This window comes from Lasiosphaeria miniovina, assembly GCF_030549165.1.
Source record: "Lasiosphaeria miniovina strain SMH2392-1A chromosome Unknown B0T26scaffold_5, whole genome shotgun sequence".
Classification (NCBI taxonomy): domain Eukaryota; kingdom Fungi; phylum Ascomycota; class Sordariomycetes; order Sordariales; family Lasiosphaeriaceae; genus Lasiosphaeria; species Lasiosphaeria miniovina.
Genome location: NW_026848224.1, coordinates 4,753,266 through 4,774,437, shown reverse-complemented (window position 1 = coordinate 4,774,437; position 21,172 = coordinate 4,753,266). Strand labels below are relative to the sequence as shown.

Sequence of the window (21,172 nt, the reverse complement as noted above, 5' to 3'; positions counted from 1 at the left end):
TCCAACCCAACGCAACGCACTCCTTCAATTCCGAGGCGCCATTTGTGGCCTCCACAAATCTGCAAAGGGCTCCACAGTCAACCTCGAATCCCTGCGGCGCCTTTTTGGGCCACGGCCGACACGCGTTTTCCCTGTTGATCACCCTCGTACTGACCTCCCTCCTGCTAGGCTGTCAGACACATCGAGGAACCTTCTGTTTGGTTTGGCGCGCTGACCGTTGTCCCCTCATTCGGTTGTACCTAACCACCTGCCGCATTGTTTCGGTTTTTACAGCCCACCCCCGATCTTCGATACAGAGGAACGCTCGTCTGCCCGACTGGCTGGAGACTCGAACAACCACACCCGAGCTCTTCCCCATCTATCTACCTGGCCCGTGGTCCGTTGCGCGAAAGCCGCAGTGTACAGTACTCCGTACCTGCCTCTAATCTGCCCTGCTGTCCCCAACCGGCAGTCTAAGCAGCGAGCGACAATCCGCCCTGTGCTGTGGTTGCAGACGCACGCCTACCTACCTGCTACAGCCAGCATCCAATCGTCGCGTCGCCGAAAAACCCCCTCCATCAAGCGGCTAAGTTGACCACAATTCCTATACAGCCATGGGTAAGTCCTACGTCGTCAAAAGCAGAGCTTTGAGGGCCCCGATTCCCCATGCGTCCCTAACAAGCCATGGTCCCTTCCTGTTGCCATTCCCTTCCCATGCCAGCCAGGCAATCCAAGTCCTGTCAAGCCTAGGTCGCGTGGCCTCGTCGCGTCCAAAGACACCATTCGCGACGCGCTGGGCCAATCTGCGAATACCACTATCGTGAGCATTCATTAACCCTGGGTGCCTCGACGTGTTACCACATCTTGTAAACCCCCAAACCTGCCAACCAGCATTCCCGCCGATTCCTACAGCCTGGCTGTAGCTGGAGCTCGTTCTGGGCCTGGTATTGGGCCCAGTGCTGGTTCGTCCTGGTGCTGGCCGCCTTCTCAAGCCTTCTCGCTCAATGTTCCCCCATCCATGGAGCTGCATTTCGCTGCAGTGTCTTGCGTCCCTTGCCCTGCACTGCCCTGCCTCATACATCCCACCTACATATACACGATCAGAACACCCCTCACCCCCCTCCCCGTGCATGCCCTCTCTCCCATCCTGATCCACACACGGATACCATCAACCCCCGCCGCACCCCGAGTGCTGCACTCTTCAACTTGCAGCTGTCTTCAATCACTCTACTTCTTTCACGTCTTCCTTCAACCCGTCCTCTCATCGTGTCTATTCGATTTCAATACTTACTCGGTTGTTTCTAACTTTGGGTCCTCCACAGCTGATTCCGGAGACACGTACCGTCCAGTAAGTTTGATCCCGCTCTCGCTTCACTCTTGGTTTTCAGGAGTACCAAATATGCCTCTCGGCATATTTCATGGATTCATTTATACGCCACGCCATGCCGACATAGCATCGCGTCATGAATCGCAAATCTGACCATGAAAGGGTTAATCCCTTCCGGATATCTTGGAGTTCGTTATCTACCCTGGTTACCATGTCCAGACATTTTTGTCTCGCTTGAAGTGGTCATTTTTTGGCTCGACGGATAACTGCCTTTGTCCTTGCGGCAAACCTTTCCTATTGTCGTCCCAGATTTTATCAGAGCCATGGACATGTTTTGTATTCCGGCCATATACTAACACATCGCAGCGTGAGAGGTCGCGCTCTCCCAGACGGGGACGTTCACGAAGCCCGAACGCCCGCCGATCATTCTCGCCTCGTGATCGATCGCGGAGTCGAACTCGCAGAAGAAGCCGGTCTCCCATGACTGGACAAGGCGCATCTGTCGGAGGATCAGTTTCGGGTTACGGTGGTGCGCCACAGCGATCTTTCGAAGACAGAGCAGCTCACCGAGAGCAAGTCATGAACAACATCCGAGAGACGTCACAGCAGGACCGCCGAGTCTACGTCGGCAATCTGTCGTACGACGTGAAATGGCATCATCTCAAAGATTTCATGAGACAGGGTATGTTTTTTAACCAACCAACGCTACTTGAACCAAGGGCTGTGCTAATTCTTACCGATTAGCTGGAGAGGTTCTCTACGCCGATGTTTTGCTTCTTCCGAATGGAATGTCGAAGGTGGGCGCCTACAAGTGATTTGGCTGGTTCTTTTGTGGTTTCCCTTGCTTTCGGTCATTTGATGGAATGTTGGATTGACGGGTCGGGACTTTGTCCATGGATTTTGTAGGGATGCGGGTAAGTCTAATCCTCCCCCTCCCCGGGACGCTGCCGCCGCGCGGTTTGCGAACCTTTTGCTAACTTTTTGTTTTCAGAATTGTGGAGTATGCAACGAGAGAGCAAGCTCAAAACGCCGTTGCGACACTCAGCAATCAAAACCTGATGGGCCGACTTGTCTATGTTCGCGAGGCAAGTTTATCTACCCAAAGTCAATGACGGAGCTTCTTGCTGAACTTTGGACAGGATCGTGAAGCCGAACCTCGATTTGGCCCTCCGAGTGGCGCTGCCCGCGGCGGATTCAACGGTAGCCCCGCGATGGCTGGAGGCTATGGCGGCGGCCCCGGTTTCAACCCCGGAATGCCCGGCGGCGGCGGTGCTGGAGGAGGAGCAGGAGGAGCTGGCGGCGGCCGTCAGATCTATGTTTCCAACGTTTGTTACCTCCTTTCCCCATTACCCTTCTTATTCCCCACGCGTCATTATACTAACCAGCCACCGCAGCTACCATACACTGTCGGCTGGCAAGATCTGAAGGATCTATTCCGGCAGGCCGGTAAGTAATCAGCCCTCGGAGCCGCCTTGTGGAGTTTACTAACAAGTTAAATTTGTCATTCAGCCCGTACGGGTGGCGTCATTCGCGCCGATGTTCACCTTGGACAAGACGGTCGACCCAAAGGCTCGGGTATTGTGGTCTTCGAGACCCCAGACGATGCGCGAAATGCTATTCAGCAATTCAACGGCTATGATTGGCAAGGCCGTATGCTTGAAGTCCGCGAAGATCGCTTTGCCGGCGCTGGTGTCGGCGTTGGAGGATATGGCCGCGGCGGCTTTGGCGGCGCTGGTCGCGGAGCCTTCGGTGGCGGTGGCTTTGGTGGCCGTGGAGGATTCGGCGGTGGCCGTGGAGGATTTGGTTATCAAGCTCGTGGTGGATACGGAGGTGGAGGCGGCGGACCTGGATTCGAAGCCCCGGGTGGTGGTGCTCCAGCGGCACCTAACCCATTCACCGACTTCGCCACCTCGGGCACTGAGAGATGCGAGATCATCTACGTCCGCAACGTAAGCCATCACCCCTGCTCATATCTTTCACTCCCTTTCCCTTTCTCTTCTCCCAACACCTAGACCTTAGGCTTACCATCCCGCAGCTCCCCTGGTCTACGAGCAATGATGATCTTGTCGAGCTTTTCTCGACCATTGGTAAGGTCGAGCAAGCGGAGATTCAGTACGAACCAAGTGGCCGATCCCGCGGTACCGGTGTGGTCAGGTTCGACAGTGTGGAAACGGCAGAAACGGCGATCACCAAATTCCAGGGATACCAATATGGCGGACGTCCGCTTGGCCTGAGCTTTGTGAAATACACCACGCCCGGTACTGGAGACAGCATGGACACCGATCCTCTTGTTGGCCTCACGCAAGACCAGATCATGTAGGGCGAGATACGGGCCGGCGTTGTTTCATGCGCTGTCAGCTAATCCTTCCTGGACTTCGGTAACCATTGGCTTCCTGTCTTCGACAAAAACCACGAATGGCGCATTCCTATGCTCTTCAACATTATTCGATATGGAAGCCCGTTGGTTCTTTTTTTCGGTGAAGGAAGCTATCATCGCCGTGTTCTTTTCCTTCACACTCCTGAAGTCTTCACCGGTTACGATGATTTCCTTACACGTTTTGTCACAAAATAACCCACCCCGTCAATCCCGAAAAACAGCATAACAGGACTCGCCAGCGCCTAGCTGTAATATTGTAGAGCATTTGCTCAGGGAGGATAGTCTGGTATGAAAGAGCTAGCTGTGAGGCTCACTTCTAGTCTTCGGCATCTCAAACGAATCTCGAGCGAACTCACGAACGCGAGAGTTTTGACACTAATGTTTCTGTCTTGCGCTTTCGGGGTTTACACTCACTTGGACTCCCGTGAAAATGGAGATCGGACGGCTTTACGCTAGAATGAACACTCAAATAGCATCTGATTCTCCCGCTGATGGTGGGCGTTCGGTGGAAGGTATCGGGTAGCTGTATGTGTGTTATTGGCGTTATTTCGTGAAAGACTTTCGGTGGTAGGCAGAAATTGGTGAGAGTGCATGAAGCAAGACGTAGGATCTTTCCGGCAGTGTCGGGCGCCTAAGGTACAGGCGTGACTGATGTTGTGCCCTGGTGTGTGGTGTGTGGGTTACATCTTATCTTGCGGGTCTGACTGCCTCGTCTGCGCAGCTCGATAACAACATGGTAGTACTGCTTTTGTTGGAGACGGTGGAAGCCAGCCATCGCGGTTGAAGGGAATAGCGCGTCTTTTAGAAAGTCACAGCCGCGAGGGTATTGTGCTAGAATCCACCATTTTCGTGAGCCTTCTTCCCGTGTCCAAGGACGACGATGGGGGAGCACACAGTTCACGCCGGAGTCCCAAAACGCAATCCCCAACTATCCCTGATTGCCCATTCACCCTACTACTTTCGTCACCCACAGCACACAAGCGACATTTTATTCCTGTACCTGAGTTGTTAGGACCGTCACATATCACCCACCGCACAACATTGCTTCAGCACATGGTCGTCTCGGCGAACTGTACCTGGCTAGCGAAAACTAGAGGCGATGTTGTTTGTCAAGAATCGACCCAGGTGGTCTAACCCCAGCAACCGATTACCCCCACATATACCAGTCTTGTAGTCCTTATCGCCGCCGCCTCGGTTCCGAACGCAGTTAACCACATGTTGCGACACCAAGCAGCATTAACGCCCGAGTCGATACCAGGCAGTTTCGTTCCCATCCAGCGAGCAATCGGTGGTAAAGACAGTATGGCACACGGTTACAATATCGCTACCCCTGCAAGCCTCGCAGATAATAGGGTTGCTCATCTACCTACACATGGTTGAAGAACGGTTCGGGAGTGCAAGTTGACTGAAACCATGGGGACAAGACGAGGACTTTCAGGGTACACCTGAACTAGCGCCTCTGTGAACATAAGGAGTACTCAAGAAAGTTGCCAGCATAGAATAGAGAATAGCATAGAGTACAGGATAAAGGCTAGGTAGATTATCAAAATGAGAATTATGTCTGGACTATTAAGGCGTCTCTACCCACCCACACTGCCCACACTGTGTAGTACATGGGACTCCAGACCTACCTCACTTACCTACTGAACCTCAGGTACTCAAAAGCCTACTTTTTGTATTTGACCGGTATGTGACGAATCTTTCGCGGTATTTGCTAATAAACCGGCCTGCGAAAGCCATTATACACTAGAGCGTGTCAGAAAGAGAGGGACCCTTGGCATTTTGTGCTACGGTTTAACGCAATTAGCGAATGTGTCTTGTGTATGGGCTATAGTCTGGGCAGACGTTGGTGGAACTTAGAAAAAACTTCCTTGAAATATTCAGTTGCTATACTGAACTTATATATGATACCTTATACATCCATGGTTTTCCCAAGGTAGGTCTATAATGAAGGGAGAGTAAAAGGGGGGATTGTTACAAGACAGCTGCAACGATTTCGTGAGTTTTGACTGCCGGGTATGAAATGCGAAGAGTAGGTAGACATTGTCAAGTGGATTAAAAACACACAGGTACCTAGATAATGCTGACCGACGCCTGTAAAAATATTATAACGCTCTGTTTAGGTCTATTCCTAGAATGTTTCGTCATATGATACTAATACAATGCCTGAAGGTACTTATACATCTCATCAAAAAATCTAAATGTAGAAGTCCCTCATTGAAGCAGACGAAATATAATATACATCTCATCACAGGATCTGCGCAACCTTCAAGATCTCCGTTCATATGATGCTTTTATTACGCCATCCTTGATATGATATAAACGCACCTAGACCATTTGATCAGAACGTGATAAGTAAGGTACCTGATTAACGTAGGTGGCCAATACCGCACAATCACTTCCATTCGCCCAAATACGTTTGCTACTCTCATTTTAGAACGAGAGAGAGCCGGTATATTTAGACCTACCAACTCATTGCCTAACGGGTTACGCCATATATCTGTCTAGTTGCAACAGAACATGATTCTCAAGAAGCGACTGCGGCCTGCTGGGCCCCTCCCTTCTTCTTCTTCGCCTTTGCTTTCCTCTTGGTACGATCGCGCGGCTTCAGGGCGAGCATACCCGACTTGCATACCTCGGCATACCGCCCGTAGAAAGCGTCCAGGTCGCTGGGCTCGACAACGGTTGACAGCTTGACCTTATCTGCACGTCTGGGCTTAGACTTTCCATTGGACGCACGGACTAGGACGGGCAAGGGACCGTCAACATTCAAATCCGGGAAATGGTCTGCTGCCGAGGGCTCAGGGATGTCCTGGCCATAGGAAACTGAGGATTGAAGTTAGTGATTCAGAGTCTTTGGCATCAACCGCTGACCACCTCAAGGCACAACGCTCTCCCGCCACGCGTCGCGAAGAGAACCATAACTCGAAGTGGGAAGTTATCCTACATCTCTTCTGGGTCAGGCAGATTTTCCCATGATCTTTGTTCTTGCGTGAGCTGAAGAGCTCCGCGAGCTTGATAAAGAACTGGAGACACCGAAGGTTTAGTAATATATCATCGGTAAATTTGGTGGGGCTCAAGCCAACCTCATCGTGTGTTAAATGGTCCATGGTGCCGCGATTACCGCCCGGCAACAAGGTGTCTTATACGCGTTCAGGAATCGGTGGAGGCTCTGGTATAGGGAATTGCAGGCGTGAAACACCATGAAGAGTTGCCCCGCCAAAGGGTTGACGTTGCCGTTCAGGTGGATGTGGGGTCAGGCTCCTCATTTTAGCTCTGTTCTCAGCCCCCACTAGCTACCCCCCTATCCACGTCGTGAAAACGGGACTGGACCCCACACGGACTTTTTTGAGACGCACCTGAAAGCGTAAAAAGAAAGGTTGAAAGACTTCTTTCTAGGCCTAATATTAGGGTCTACTACACGAAATGGCACCACCTAGGATGAAGAACCTACAACAACCGGGTCCGCAACTACCCCCACACTTCTTGAAAGAGCTAGGTGTGCCAGGTACGTCTCCCACAGCGGAAACATCTCCCTAGCATTGCCTACTCACATGGCGCAGAGTCGCAGGGAAAGCAAGGACGCGATAAACGACACTCCCTGTCAAGGAAAGACCAGCGCAAGGCCGACAGACGACAGAAGAGAGACCATCAGATCACTGCGTCTCAAACCTATGCCGAGCGCGCAAATCCAAAACAATACGCCAAAATTAGTTCTTTAGGGAGAGCCACTAAGGTGGCGACGTCCCCTGCCGTGACAGTTAAAAAACCCGAAAGTTGGCCAACCTCGAAACAGAGAATACCTGATCTCGAAGAGGACAGTGAAGACAATATCGATCTCGAAGAGGACGACGACGACGACGACGAGGAAGATATTTCTTCTTACGAGGTGTCTGACGAGGAGGAGGCGCCCCCAATTTCCTCAAAACCAGATCTACCAAAGCACGTGAAGGAGCGCCTCGCAGAAGACGACGCCGAGATTGCGGCACTGGAGAGGAAGCTTGGGCTGAAGGGGCGAAAATCACTGCCAAAATCCTTCCAAGAAGATGGGCTCACTGAGCTCTTGGGTGAATTGGGTGAATTTGACGGGGACGACAATGAAGAAGCCTCGCAACGGAAGAAACGCAAGGCAGAAGTAGACGATTGGCTGTCCCAGAAACGAAGAAAGGCGATTGCGGAGCAAGCTTTGGAACACTGTCAAAAGACCGACTTTGAAGGGAGCGACGACGAGTTTGAAGGTTCCGATTCTGACGAGAACGCCGACTCGGATGATGTGGGCCTGGATGATGCGTTGGATCTTGGGTCTGGAGGCGATGACGAAGACGATATGAGCGATGTCAGCTACCACAGTGGCGAAGACGGCGATTCTGAAGAGCTTGGAGCGGACCATGTGCCTGCCGAGAAGGTACAACGAGTGCGCGAGAACCCATATGTTGCTCCTACAGTGGCACGAGATATTGTCAAATACGTGACTCCTTCTCTTCGGCAGGAGTCGGGATCAGACGCAGAGTTGACAGCACGTATCCGCCGGCAGACACAAGGTCTCGTCAATCGAATAACAGAAACCAGCATGCTAAGTATTCTTGGCGACATTGAGAAGCTCTATAGGGAGCATCCTCGACAGCACGTCTCGTCCACCCTGGTAGACCTGCTTCTGATTCAAGTCTGCGATCCAGCAAACTTGCCGGATACGCTCCTAATCCTTACCTCGGGCTTTGCTACTGCCGCCTGCAAAGTAGTCGGCATGGACTTCGGGGCCCAGCTAATTCAGGAAGTCGTCGAGCGCTTCGACAGGTTCTACGAAGAGGCAGCAGCTTTAGCTGCGACTGGGCGACCCGATGTGCCGAAACAGACATCAAACCTGATCACTTTCCTTTCAAAGCTCTACAGCTTCCAGGCGATAGGCCCGAACCTATTGTTTGACTACATTCGCATGCTCTTGGGTAATCTGTCGGAGCTCAATGCGGAGCTCTTACTGCGTATTATTCGCATGTGCGGTTCTTCTCTTCGGCAAGATGACCCGATGGCTTTGAAGGATATCATCTCTTTGATTCGCCCGGCCGTTTCGAGAATTGGCGAACAGAGCATCAGCGTCAGGACAAAATTCATGATCGAGACGATCAATGACTTGAAAAACAACAAGATGAAGGCGGGAGTCGGTGCGTCGGCAGTAGTCTCTGAGCACACCACCCGCATGAAAAAGATCCTTGGCTCCCTAAATTCGAGGAAACTTAAGTCGACCGAGCCTTTAAGGATGGGTCTGAAAGACATTCAGCAATCTGACAAAAAAGGAAAGTGGTGGCTTGTGGGTGCAAGCTGGGCTGGCCCACATGCGGGTGGTCAACCGGAGAAGACAGAGCAGAGCCACGACAACGACGACGACGACGACGACGACGAGAGCCTCCTCCTCAGCGACGCTGAGCAGGGGCCAGACCTTGCCGAACTTGCGAGAGAGCAAATGATGAACACAGATGTTCGGCGGTCAATTTTTGTTGCCATTTTGTCGGCTACTGATTATGAGGACGCCTACTTACGTATCCTCAAACTTCGACTCAACAAGGAGCGCCAGCGGGAGGTCCCCAATGTCATAATGCAATGCTCTGGGGCAGAGCAGCAATACAACCCGTATTATACATTGGTCGCCAAAAAGCTTTGCTCAGACCGCAAGGTCAGGTGGTCGTTCCAAGACAGTCTTTGGAGGCTGTTTAGGAGACTGGGGGAATCTATCTTCGGCGACGACGCAGAAGACGTGGACGAGAATGAAGCGGCCGACACGCGACGTCTCGTAAATATTGCCAAGATGTTCGGATCCCTGGTTGCAAGCGGAGCGCTGGGGCTACCTGTCCTCAAATGCCTTAACCTTCCGTACCTGCAGTCAAATACGCGGGCATTTGTCGAGATCATGCTTATCGCCACCCTCTTAGAGTGTCAGACGAGCGAAACACCGAGAGACGCGATAGCTGCAGCCTTCAAGACAGCCGAGACAGCCCCTCCGCTGGCCAGGGGACTCCAGTGGTTTATGAAAAAAGTAATCCGGAAATCCGACTTGGCCGGGAGCAAAGAAAACGCCGAACATGTCAAGGAGGCGTGCAAGATAGCGGAATCCGTCTTGGAGGCTGTTCTCTCTTCGACACAAGACCAACTAGAGTAGGCTCAAAATCCCGAGACCTGCAGCATATGGCGGTGACGGTGATGTCAGTCGTGTCATGGTATGACCATAGCATCTATCTAGCAGTCCACCTTCGCCTCATAAAATAGATATAATAGATACTCCCCCCATAACTTACCATGCAGCGCCCCTGGTGTCTGCTTCGATTTCGACACTCCTTCAGGGACTGCTAGGGCGTGCTTGCACAGTACTTGCATCGTCTCTACTCGAGTGAACCCTGCGATTGGATTGCGAATCGCTTCTCTACTGATAAGTATTGCTTGCTGTTTATTACTGTTAAGATAATCTACACAATCTTTGGCGGCTATCTCGTTGAATCGGACTCCTCAGCAGTCGGAGAGAGGGGAGCTCCAATGGTCATGGGGTGCTTTCCTCCTTCGTGGCCTCCCATGACCTCCAAATTGGTCGGATTCAGGCGGGTTAGACAGGCTTAGCGAGCCTGCCCGAAATTTTAGCGGCCGTCACTCCGCGCCGAGCCGATCGGGGCCTTGAGCCTGGCCAATAGAATCAGACTCACCCCGAAGTAGAGCTTCCTGACGGGTTGGAAACTGGGACATTTTTTTTTGTCAACAGTCCCACCCAACAATCCCACGCCGGCGCTGCCAAAAGATCCATCTCAATCAGCCTCGCTTTTCCAATTTTTTTTCTTTTTTTCGCTAGTCCAGCCCCAGAGCCTCACCACAAACATGCTGTCTCAAAGATTACTCGGGCGAGCTGCGGTTAGGTCTGCCTTCAGGCCGTCGGGGTATGACTCGGCTCCACGCCACCGAAAATGGCTCTTCCCACTGACGCTATCACAGACTTCCCTCAATTGTACCCGCGGCTAGATGGAGACGGACATATGCGACCGAGGCTGGTTAGTATTTCTGTCCAGACCAGATCTGACCGCCTGGCTTACCGTTTGGCAGAGGAGAAAGACCTCGTCATCATCGGTGGTGGTGTTGCTGGCTATGTCGCTGCAATCAAGGCTGGCCAGGAGGGCTTGAAGGTAAGCCCGATCCGCGCAACCCACCGCACCGCCGTAGAGAGCGCGCGTATCTAATGTTCTTTCCAACAGGTCACATGTATCGAGAAGCGCGGAACCCTCGGCGGAACCTGCCTCAATGTCGGCTGCATTCCCTCAAAGTCGCTCCTAAACAACTCGCATCTATACCACCAAATTATGCACGACAGCAAGCACCGAGGAATCGAGGTTGGCGATGTAAAGCTCAACCTTGCGCAGCTTATGAAGGCAAAGGACCAGTCCGTTTCGGGCCTTACAAAGGGCGTTGAGTTCCTCTTTAAGAAGAATGGCGTCGAGTACATCAAGGGCACGGGCACGTTCCAGGATGAGCACACCATTAATGTCCAGTTAAACGATGGCGGCGAGACAAGCATCGTCGGCAAGAATATCCTGATTGCAACCGGTAGCGAAGTCTCTCCCTTTCCTGGCCTCGAGATCGATGAGAAGCGCGTCATCAGCAGCACGGGCGCCATTGCGCTAGAGAAAGTTCCCGAGAAGCTGCTCGTCATCGGCGGCGGCATCATTGGCCTCGAGATGGCCTCGGTATGGTCAAGACTGGGGTCAAAGGTGACTGTTGTCGAGTTCCTTGATCAGATTGGTGGCCCGGGCATGGATCTTGAGATCGCCAAATCGATACAGAAGATCCTCAAGAAGCAGGGCATCAGCTTCAAGACGGGCACCAAGGTCCTGGGCGGGGAGCAAAGCGGAGATATCGTCAAGCTCGACGTGGACTCGGCCAAGGGCGGCAAGCAGGAATCGGTATGTTTGGACTTTCTCATTGCCACTTACCCCGTGTTTACTTCTGGACTGGCAAACCATGGCGCGTGGAGCCACGCCTTGGGCTGACACATAGGCCTGGAATAATTGCTGACTGTATGGCTCTCTGGTAGCTTGACGCTGACGTGGTCCTCGTCGCAATCGGTCGCCGGCCGTATACCGGGGGCCTCGGACTCGAGAATATTAGCCTCGAGCTCGACGAGCGGGGGCGCGTGATCATCGACTCTGAATACCGCACCAAGATTCCTCACATTCGCTGCGTTGGTGACGTTACGTTTGGGCCAATGCTTGCGCACAAGGCCGAGGAAGAGGCGGTGGCTGTAGTGGAGTACATCAAGAAGGGCTTTGGGCATGTCAATTATGGCTGCATTCCCTCGGTGATGTACACCTTCCCCGAGGTTGCGTGGGTTGGCCAGTCGGAACAGGATCTGAAGAAGGCGGGCATCAAGTACCGTGTCGGCACATTCCCCTTTAGCGCCAACTCTCGGGCGAAAACGAACCTGGACACGGACGGCATGGTCAAGATGCTCGCGGACCCAGAGACGGATCGTCTTCTCGGAGTCCACATCATTGGCCCAAATGCGGGTGAAATGATTGCCGAGGGAACGCTGGCTCTTGAGTACGGTGCATCGAGCGAGGATATTGCGCGTACCTGCCATGCGCATCCTACGCTCGCCGAGGCCTTTAAAGAGGCGGCAATGGCCACGCACGGGAAGGCCATCCACTTCTAAGCCAGTTGGGGATAAGTTGTATTTGACGAGGCGTGCTTTTCTGGTGTACTTGTAACTGTATGTTTGTTTCCCCGGTGGTATTGGTAAATAGACTTGGCCAGATGACAGAGAGAGTAGTAGCGCGCCGTTCAACACGTTACAGGAGCAGCAGGCGGATGAGTTTCCATACGGCCAACAAACAAAGAACATGTCAATGCCTAGTTGTGTTTAGTGCCGATATTACTCGTCGACACAGTATATGATTTAGCTCTAGGAGTTCAACCGATTGATTGCTTCAATGCTCCCCTACGGTATTCAAAACCCATTGCTTCCATCTCATTAAAAAAAATCGACTGAAAACTCCAATGCCGACCACCAGTGTCGATGGCCCCTCTCACGTCACCCATTTCTCGCGATCATCTTATAAATAGTTAGACGTGCAATCGCAAAGTGACCCAACAAATAGAGTGGATATTTTGGTTGTCAAGAAAATGTCTCCGGGAAACCTGTTAGCCCTCACCCCAGGCATGGGTAGGTAACATACGGCTTGACGCTTGGACCTGACAAGATCAAGCATGCCGGTATTTCCGGCTGCCGCGCCCAATTTTTAAAGCAGGAAGCGTTCTGAATCCAGGCACGAAGTATCCGTATCTTCATTTCATACCATTTATTTCAGAGTGATGTTTCCATTCCATCTTCTTCCTCCCATATCCCCGATCCATACGCTTTTGATCTTTAGTCTCGGCGGCGAAAGGGCTTATCAAGATTTAACATCCCAACATCTTTCCATTGACACGAAGTCTCCGCATCGTACTGCGGCCCGCCAAGTTAGGTAACTTGCAGGTCAATTCTCACAGTATAATTTCCTTGGGTACAGTGCCCCCTCCCAGGTACGAGAGCAGGCACAGTCGAGCCCGGGCCTCGCGTCTTCCGATTTTCTAGGCTGGTGCGTGCGAGCAATTGGATCCCATCAACTCCCGTCCTTCGCGCCGGCTCAAAGCTCACAGCTCACCGCTCACCCCCACCACTCGCCCTCTTTTATAATGGCAACACGTGATTTAAAGAGCCAAAAGGCTGGCGGGCGGTCGTATCCGGTGCTCTCGCGGCGCGAAGTCGAGGCCATGATTGCCCAAGGGCGCTCAATTATTATCGTGGACCAGCATGTGCTCAAGGTGGACGCATGGCTCCATTATCATCCCGGGGGCAAGAAAACCATTATGCACATGGTTGGGCGAGATGCCTCAGACGAGGTCAAGAGGTGCGTATCACGACGCCTGCAGGTAATCCCCAGCGATGAATTAGTGAAACTGACCAAGCCCTAGCCTTCACTCGCCCGAGGCCCGCCGCCATATGGACCGATATCGTATTGGGACGGTTGAGGGCCGCTGGGATAACTTTCTACCCCCAATTCAGGGCGGTGTTTTTCGCCTCGCCACTTCATGCGACGACAGCGAGGTTGAAGACGTCACGCTGACCAAATCGCCTTCTCCCAATACTACGTCATCGAGCCGTTCTGGCTCCCGATCCCCCTCGCCGTTGTTTGACGTTTCTGATTCTGGTCCGAGTCGCCGTCGTCGTGGTCAGCAACAGCAACAGCAACAGCAACACCCCACGGCCCAGAGATCTGCCTCCGCATCGTTCGTATCGTCCGCCGATGCTCCCGCGGAAATAACTGACGGCATGGCTCACCTTGATGCCCTGACCAGGAAGGAGATAAAATTGGACATGGATAAATATCCCTCACTTGAACCAGAAGTCCAAGATTCCATCGTGCAAAAGTACCGGCTTCTGTACGAGAGGATCAAGGACGAGGGTTTGTTCGACTGCAACTACTCCGCCTATGCCATTGAGTGCTTGCGCTACGTTTCGCTCTTTGCCCTCATGCTTTCCTTTCTTCATCGGGGCTGGTACATTACAAGTTCCTTCTTCTTGGGCTGTTTCTGGCACCAGTTGGTCTTCACTGCTCATGATGCCGGCCACATGGGCATCACGCACAGTTTTCAGGGTGACACCTTAATTGGCATCATAATCGCTGATTTTCTCGGTGGTCTGTCTCTCGGCTGGTGGAAGATGAATCACAACGTTCACCATATCGTCACCAATTCGCCCGAGCACGACCCTGACATCGAGCACATGCCCTTGTTTGCCGTATCCCACCGCTTTCTGGGGTCTTTACGATCAACCTACTATGAGCGTGTTATGCCTTTCGACGCGGCTGCTAAATTCCTGGTTTCCCTCCAGCATTATTCCTATTACTTCTTCCTCCTCTTTGGACGCTTTAATCTGTACCGCCTCTCGTGGGCATACATTATCCTTGGGCAGGGACCAAGAAAAGGCCCTGCATGGTGGCACAGGTACCTGGAGCTGGCGGGCAATATCTTCTTCTGGGCCTGGTTTGGCTATGGCATCCTCTACAGATGTGTCGATACCAATTGGCACCGATTTCTCTTCGTCATGGTCAGCCATATGGTTACGGCACCGCTCCATGTCCAGATTACCCTGTCACACTTTGCAATGAGCACGGCAGACCTTGGCGTTCATGAGTCATTCCCGCAGAAAATGCTTCGCACCACCATGGACGTCGACTGCCCGCAGTGGCTTGACTTCTTCCACGGCGGCTTGCAGTTTCAAGCCATCCATCACCTTTATCCTCGCCTCCCGCGACACAACCTACGAAGTGCTCAGAGGCTCGTGCAGGAGTTCTGCAATGAGGTGGGCATTCCATATGCGCTTTACGGCTTTGTCGACGGGAACAAGGAAGTTATCGGGAGACTGGCGGACGTGGCGAGACAAGCGGCGATCCTGGCGAAATGTCAGAGTGCGATAACTGGGAGCATTGACGTCGACGCATCGCATGCTCATCATTTCTAAGGCTACTCTTCCGCGATATCCTGAGTATTGGCTTAATTCATCCGGCGGTTTCCCCAGACGCGAGCTGTTAGGAATTATAACATGCAAATGGCCCATATTTTGGCAGTTGGTCAATTGCTTTCCTGCCATGATACAGTCATTGCTGCGTGCCTTCTGCCTCGCCCCTGCGGAAGCCTGTTTACTGCATGCCTTTCTGTCGAAGCCGCACTCAACAGAGCTGCTACAGAGGTGTGCTTCGCGCCGCAAGCCGCAGCCCATAACCTGATTGGATATGGCAAAATGGTAGTTACTCCCGGGAAGTATAGGTTTAATAGGCTTCCAAGTTAGAAAAACGCCAAGAGGCCAGGTGGCGCCTGAGACGACAAAGTGCTGGGGCTTTCCGAACCTCCAGGGGTTCCAAGTCACAAAATCAATCCTGACTAAAAGGTACGGGGAACAGATGTTGAATACCTGCTTGGACACCCGCGGATAATCGAAAGATATATATATATATATTTACTTTCCCAATTTCCCCTCACGCCCCCCCTTTTGGATCTAGTTCGTTGATCCAAATCAAATGACGGATGCATCTGCACAAGAAGACTCGGACATCTAAATCCAGCGTGGCTGGTGTCTAGCTACGTACCTGAGAGTTGGGCGGAAGAAGACTCCCCTTCCGGTCTATTCCGTATAGGTAGTGTATCTCGAGGCCAGAATGGTGGCCAAAGCGCTTTGTCGTTGTGGTCAAAAGAAGCAATTGGGGCGAGATTGATGTTCGACACCCAGCATTGGTTGCGCGGGGTTGGGATCGGCCCCCCCTTTACAACAATCTAGGGCTGGACTGTCTGTTGGCGCTATACCAAGGTACGTCCTAGGTAGTGACCTCTCTAACGTTTCCGAAACCTTTCAATCGTAACGAAATGATAGCCTCCAGCTTTTAAATAAAGCTGCGCTAATGAGACCGTTACGAGCTTCTTTGTATATTTCCTTCACGGGAGAGATTTTCTTGTTCAATGCCGCTAGTTACACAACGGCCGAATTCTCAATCCTGGCCTGGGACCCCTGTAGAGAGAACCAGCCTAACAAACCCACCAGCGCTGGATTGTATGCAGATAACTGCAGTAGTCCCGCGGCCTTGGGCCCACGATCTGCAATCCACCACAGCCCGTCAAGTGACGGTCTGTGTGCGCCCACACCACACCGATAGCGTATAGATACACAGATAGATCGTTGTTTGTCGAGGACAGGATTGCTCTCGCCGCAGAAAATTACCGAGTATTGGGGGGGGGAGTGGGGGGAGGGGGCCGGCAGCTTCTTATGGATATCGCGTGGGCATCACTCGCATGTGCTCTTCCTTTTGGCATGCTTGATCGAAAAGCTATTTTGGAAGGTCTTGTCACCTCTGTCCACCTGGAAGTGAAAGGAAGAGAGAGAGGGGGGGGTTTGTAAGTAATGTACTGTATGTACTGGAGCCTCCCCATCCCCCCCTGGGATCCTTGCTACTACTTGCTAACTAGCTCCTCGTCGTGGTCCTGCAGGTCTAGTCCCTTACAATTTCAATATTCATTGTATGATGCTAGCGCTTGTCTTGTTGCTTCTTTTTCCACGCCGGTTTTCTTTTCTTTTTCCCTCATCGGTTCCTCAAAATGGTCTCACCGAGGCCAACCTCTGCACGGCTGATGTGTTAATTAGTCGCAGAGGGGGGGAGGGTGCCCGTTCACATCTCCTCTCCTTCCATCCTCTGTTGATTTGCCGTCTTTGGATACACCGAGTGCCCAAGCTCCTTCGGTTGCTGGCATCGTTTGTGGAAAGGGTCCGAACAGCCTCTGCAGGAGGCACCAGCTCCCTGTCGTGGGGACAGGTTTCGCAGGCGAGCATCATATCTCCCTCATCCGTGGTTCTGGGTAAGGTGGCCCAAGCTGCGGGTACGGCTTGGCTCTACTAGAATAGAATGGTAGAGCCTCTCTCGAGCCGGGCCCTAACCTTCGACCAGGTTCCTGGACGGCAGGACGGAGAAGACAAACGCATTCTCATTGGTATCCCACTAGTACGTATCAGCGTGACATTTCGGGACGGCCCTTGGCATCTCTCTCCAAGTTTTGCTGGGCCAGTGGGGCGGGAGCAATAATTCCGTCGAGGACAACAGACAGGCCAGGCACCCTTCCGCCCCATGGGGTTTCTGGCTGTTTGGGTGCCGGCAGCAATGTATGTACATACAAACATACCCTGCACCCATTGTCTCCCCCCCCCCCCCACACGCACAGCTCCCACATATCGGGGGCTAGAGGACGTTCATACCCATCATACGATAGGAGCGATCGTCTCTCAGACTCACGATCGAGACGAGGCCATCCATGCAGGGCCGTCCAGCGGGAGCTGGACTAGGGGTAGAGGTTCCCGGGCAAAAGAAACTACTACCTAGGTTGGCAAAGGGCCTCGATCCCATGTGCCGACATGGCTATATATCTCTAGAGCGCCGACCCCAAAAGATCTTTCATCGAGACTCGCAACTTCGTGGCCCAGGTCGACCCAAACATTCGTTTCCCCAGCATCCCACATAAACACCACATAAGGCTGCTGGACGTCGCTAGTCAAAGTAATTCCTTGCAAGTCTCACCAGCTTAATTCTGTTGCCAACGCCAAGCAAGGAAAGGCGTTGTTGCCCTCCTCTCTTCTCTTCGGACTCTTGATACCAAAGGACGAATACAAGATGGGTAGGGGCAAGATGGACGACGCCGCAGCGGAGAGGATTCGTAGGGCTAGGGGTGAGAAGGTGCGAGATTCCCATTACCTGTGTCTAGGCGTCAGGGAGGCTGTCTGTTGCTCCTTTATTCACACGTTGAAACCTGCAGGACGATTTTGCCAGGCGGGCTGCAATGGCTGCTCGGCAGAATAAAGGAAGCAGTGGCGGCGGCGGAGGCGGCGGCGGTGGCAGCAGTAGCAGCAGCAACAGCGGCCAGAAAGGCAGTGGAAACAACGGAGGCAGTGGCGGAAAGCAGGGAGGAGGATCCAAGTAGCAAACAATGATGTCTGCCCGTTGCTTTCCCTGCCTGCCAACCTAGCTGGATGCTTGCCGAGACGACGAATGGTGCTTTATCCGCAGCCCCCAACGCGTGCTAGGATATATATCGGCGGGCATATTCTATATAATATTAGTGTGTGAGTGATGTCGTTTTAGTGGTGTGTAATTCCACTTTCTTGCTTTCCATTTTGACTCGACTTTTGTGTCTTTCGCGTTTAGTATCTTGTTTTCTTTGAACTAGTTCCAGGGAAGAAGAACCAGGCGTACTAACTCAGATACGCAATCCAAATGACTAGTAACGGGCAGTAGTCTGTGGGCGGCCTGCACGGATCATGTGCGCCTCTTTCCCCTTTCCCAGTTCATATAAGCCCGGTCTCACTCGGGCCCTTTTGATCTGCCGCCCGAAATTCCCTCTTCGTGTTAGGCTCGTGCCGATCTCATGATGGTATAGTGACGACGTTTCGCAAGTCGATTCGAGACCTCCGAGAAAGGGACAATCCGACACGGAAGGGGAATCTCATCTCATGATGGTATAGTGACGACGTTTTCGCAAGTCGATTCGAGACTTCCGGGAAAGGAACAATACGACAAGGCCGCATATGCCACAGCCCCAACCCAGGGGGGGATGCGTTTGCACCATGTGTAAGCCCATGCCAAGCCAAGTCCCAGCTTGGGAAGTTGCTGCTCCCCCTCGCCTCTTCCCACTTTATCAGTTTTGGTGTCCCATCACACGTGATCCTAGCGAGGCATCAAAGCAAATGTCGTGTATCCGCCCACCCGGACGAATTGGGTTGTCCCCAGACGCCATCTCTCTGGTGTCAAAACGTGCAGCCAAGTGATTTTTCTAGAATGGGTCATGAGACTGGGGCCGGAACCAAGTCGAGCGTCTTCTTCGCCATGTCTCACGGCGATGTGCTGGGAAGGGCCAATGGAGTCCATGAAATTGCTTTTTTCTCCTGCCGAGCTCGTCACCAGGCAGGGAAGACGTGGCTCGAATCCAGACCGCGATCAGACGTGGCGGCGGCGGCGGCGGCGGGCCTGGATTCCAGGTATGTACACACACACATACGCACCTACGCAGACACACACAAGTACATACAGGCATTCACACGCGCACAAACTCACTCCTACCGCTTATAAGTCAACTGGCGTCACAGAGCTAACGCGAGATAGAGCTTTCTGCTGCGAAGAAAAGAGATCTAGCGCAGAGTAAGGCGCAAAAAGTCGGATGAGTGCCGATATGGAACTCACGGCATGGCACACACGCCGGGGAGGAGGCAGAAGTGGGAGAGCAGTTCGGCTGTCACTCTCTCTTCCTCCCTCCTCTCGCCCCACCCCCCAAAGCACACACACACACACACACACACACACACACACTTGCACCATCATTATCGCCAAGGACCTGCTTAGCCAATGCCCGGCAAACACATCCTTACGCCGCCGTATCCCTCCCCTATTCAGCCTCTTCATATGGCTGTGGGTCTCGGCCAACTCGACATACTCGGATAGGCAGTTATTATACCCTCCATCCGGGAAATTTGGACTGGCAGACATAGTGGGTAGGTTGAAGGCTCGAGGGATGCGTCACGTGTTGGTTTTGTTTGGGGACCCAGGTAGAGAAAGAACGGGGAGGTGCAGAGCCATCAGAGTAGGAGACAGGAAAACAGGAAGAGATAAAGGTGGCTGGAATGGCCCCAAGTGGGCACAACCCACACTGGTAGTTTCCCCAGCTATCCGCGTGCTTGCTTGGTTGTCTATTTAACACAAGGAGGGGCCGGCGCTCGTGAGCCTCTCTCTGAAACCCTGGTCTCAGATATGATAAAACATTCCCTATTCGTACCTACCTAGGGGAAACGTCTTCAATGGGGATAGCCCCACGGACACGGGGCATATACCGTCTATAGTTACTTTCATCCTTTGGACACCTTTGCTGTTCTTTCAAATGTTAGTTGATGAGAAACACGGTGGCCAGCAAGCTGATATCGGTTTCATGGGATGCAAGAGGAGTTGAGAAAGGGATGTATGTTGGTGGCGGCAGAGGAGAGACTCGATATAAAGAGACAACACTAGGTGATATTTCTAATAGCCAATGTCAACCAAAGAAAAGGTAAGAGACACCCACCACATAAATTCGAGCACCCAAGATAAGTAAGGTGGTGGGTTAAGGTAGTACGTTTGTGTAGGTTGGGCGTTACCTTGTGTATTACGATTTAATACTGTCTATTAAGTACTACTAACGCCCTAGTTTCTCGTTCCGTGTCAACAATTCATCCATGCATGGGCAAACCTCGTGTTCAAATAGACAAGGCACTCATGAGGTAGTTTCAAATATTCAGTCGCTATACATGATTTAACGAGCGCCCTGCAGAATCAAATCTGGTGTTCTGGACTGATGTTGGCTGATACCAGTAATTACGTTACTATCAGGGTTATTGCGGCATTTAGCTGGTAACCCGTACAGGATAAGCAGCACTGGCCAGTCTGGAAGCCTGCCCGGCTTGCAACCCTGGGCTGGGCGGCGAGGCGAGGGTGCTGTGACGCGTTTTTCTTTCGGGATTGACTGGGGGTACTGCAGCCTTGAATCCGCTTGGTCCTGCAACTCAATTTGGAAACTACATGTTCATGGCCACTCATTGTCATCATCGCGTCCGCCATCCATGCAAGGTATTCAAGACATGTCGACACTTTATTCAGCAGTCCAAACATATCAACACCGAACCTAAGCCCGCAGAAAGCCGCAACGCTACTGTATGTATGCATGTACTGTACAGTACATACAGTAAGACGTGAAGGCCCAACTGCTCGGACCGTCCAACGGAGCAGCCCAGGTGCACGGGCAGCGCATTCGCATTCGTCCCATCCACGGCCAACATTGGATTTCATCCACATCGTTTCACCCACACAGTGTGTCGCCGGCATCCCACGGCCAGTTCGCTGATTGCTCATTTCTCATTGACC

The 21,172-nt window shown here is 52.5% G+C and overlaps 7 protein-coding genes across 7 annotated transcripts; 6 read left to right on the top strand and 1 right to left on the bottom strand.

Moving 5' to 3' along the window:
- Positions 1-1,786: 1,786 nt before the first annotated feature.
- Positions 1,787-3,626, top strand: B0T26DRAFT_651636 (uncharacterized protein; the record flags this gene model as incomplete). Its single annotated transcript, XM_060438293.1, has 7 exons — positions 1,787-1,988; positions 2,051-2,117; positions 2,298-2,395; positions 2,456-2,631; positions 2,701-2,752; positions 2,816-3,255; positions 3,342-3,626. 7 exons carry the CDS (start codon positions 1,787-1,789, stop codon positions 3,624-3,626), a joined length of 1,320 nt encoding a protein of 439 aa, XP_060295147.1.
- A 2,095-nt stretch (positions 3,627-5,721) lies between these two features.
- B0T26DRAFT_718549 (signal recognition particle, SRP9/SRP14 subunit) lies at positions 5,722-6,973 on the bottom strand. Its single transcript, XM_060442386.1, has 3 exons — positions 6,770-6,973; positions 6,631-6,709; positions 5,722-6,509 (listed from the first exon to the last, which is right to left on the bottom strand). Exons 1-3 carry the CDS (start codon positions 6,791-6,793, stop codon positions 6,211-6,213), a joined length of 402 nt encoding a protein of 133 aa, XP_060295146.1. The 5' UTR covers positions 6,794-6,973; the 3' UTR covers positions 5,722-6,210.
- Positions 6,974-7,109: 136 nt separating this feature from the next.
- On the top strand, positions 7,110-9,834 carry B0T26DRAFT_678107 (uncharacterized protein; the record flags this gene model as incomplete). The annotated part of the gene is made up of 2 exons (XM_060440178.1): positions 7,110-7,191; positions 7,247-9,834. 2 exons carry the CDS (start codon positions 7,110-7,112, stop codon positions 9,832-9,834), a joined length of 2,670 nt encoding a protein of 889 aa, XP_060295145.1.
- A 704-nt stretch (positions 9,835-10,538) lies between these two features.
- Positions 10,539-12,363, top strand: B0T26DRAFT_742324 (uncharacterized protein; the record flags this gene model as incomplete). Its single annotated transcript, XM_060444091.1, has 5 exons — positions 10,539-10,597; positions 10,653-10,708; positions 10,761-10,840; positions 10,910-11,614; positions 11,746-12,363. The coding sequence occupies 5 exons, from the start codon at positions 10,539-10,541 to the stop codon at positions 12,361-12,363; spliced, it is 1,518 nt and encodes a 505-aa protein (XP_060295144.1).
- Positions 12,364-13,385: 1,022 nt separating this feature from the next.
- On the top strand, positions 13,386-15,213 carry B0T26DRAFT_648400 (fatty acid desaturase-domain-containing protein; the record flags this gene model as incomplete). The annotated part of the gene is made up of 2 exons (XM_060437998.1): positions 13,386-13,600; positions 13,665-15,213. The coding sequence occupies 2 exons, from the start codon at positions 13,386-13,388 to the stop codon at positions 15,211-15,213; spliced, it is 1,764 nt and encodes a 587-aa protein (XP_060295143.1).
- A 1,282-nt stretch (positions 15,214-16,495) lies between these two features.
- B0T26DRAFT_718540 (uncharacterized protein) lies at positions 16,496-17,446 on the top strand. The gene is made up of 2 exons (XM_060442385.1): positions 16,496-16,651; positions 16,731-17,446. Exons 1-2 carry the CDS (start codon positions 16,645-16,647, stop codon positions 17,135-17,137), a joined length of 414 nt encoding a protein of 137 aa, XP_060295142.1. The 5' UTR covers positions 16,496-16,644; the 3' UTR covers positions 17,138-17,446.
- Positions 17,447-17,902: 456 nt separating this feature from the next.
- Positions 17,903-18,209, top strand: B0T26DRAFT_753893 (uncharacterized protein; the record flags this gene model as incomplete). Its single annotated transcript, XM_060445761.1, has 2 exons — positions 17,903-17,965; positions 18,045-18,209. 2 exons carry the CDS (start codon positions 17,903-17,905, stop codon positions 18,207-18,209), a joined length of 228 nt encoding a protein of 75 aa, XP_060295141.1.
- Positions 18,210-21,172: the final 2,963 nt, after the last annotated feature.

What these genes read in the sequence shown, in the direction of transcription:
- B0T26DRAFT_718549 (XM_060442386.1), bottom strand. Translation starts at nt 6,793, where the DNA reads ATGGACCATTTAACACACGATGAG. An exon ending in ACCATTTAACACACGATGAG is followed by an intron (nt 6,710 to 6,769) that starts GTTGGCTTGAGC and finishes CGGTGTCTCCAG; the next exon opens with TTCTTTATCAAGCTCGCGGA. An exon ending in CTGCCTGACCCAGAAGAGAT is followed by an intron (nt 6,510 to 6,630) that starts GTAGGATAACTT and finishes TTCAATCCTCAG; the next exon opens with TTTCCTATGGCCAGGACATC.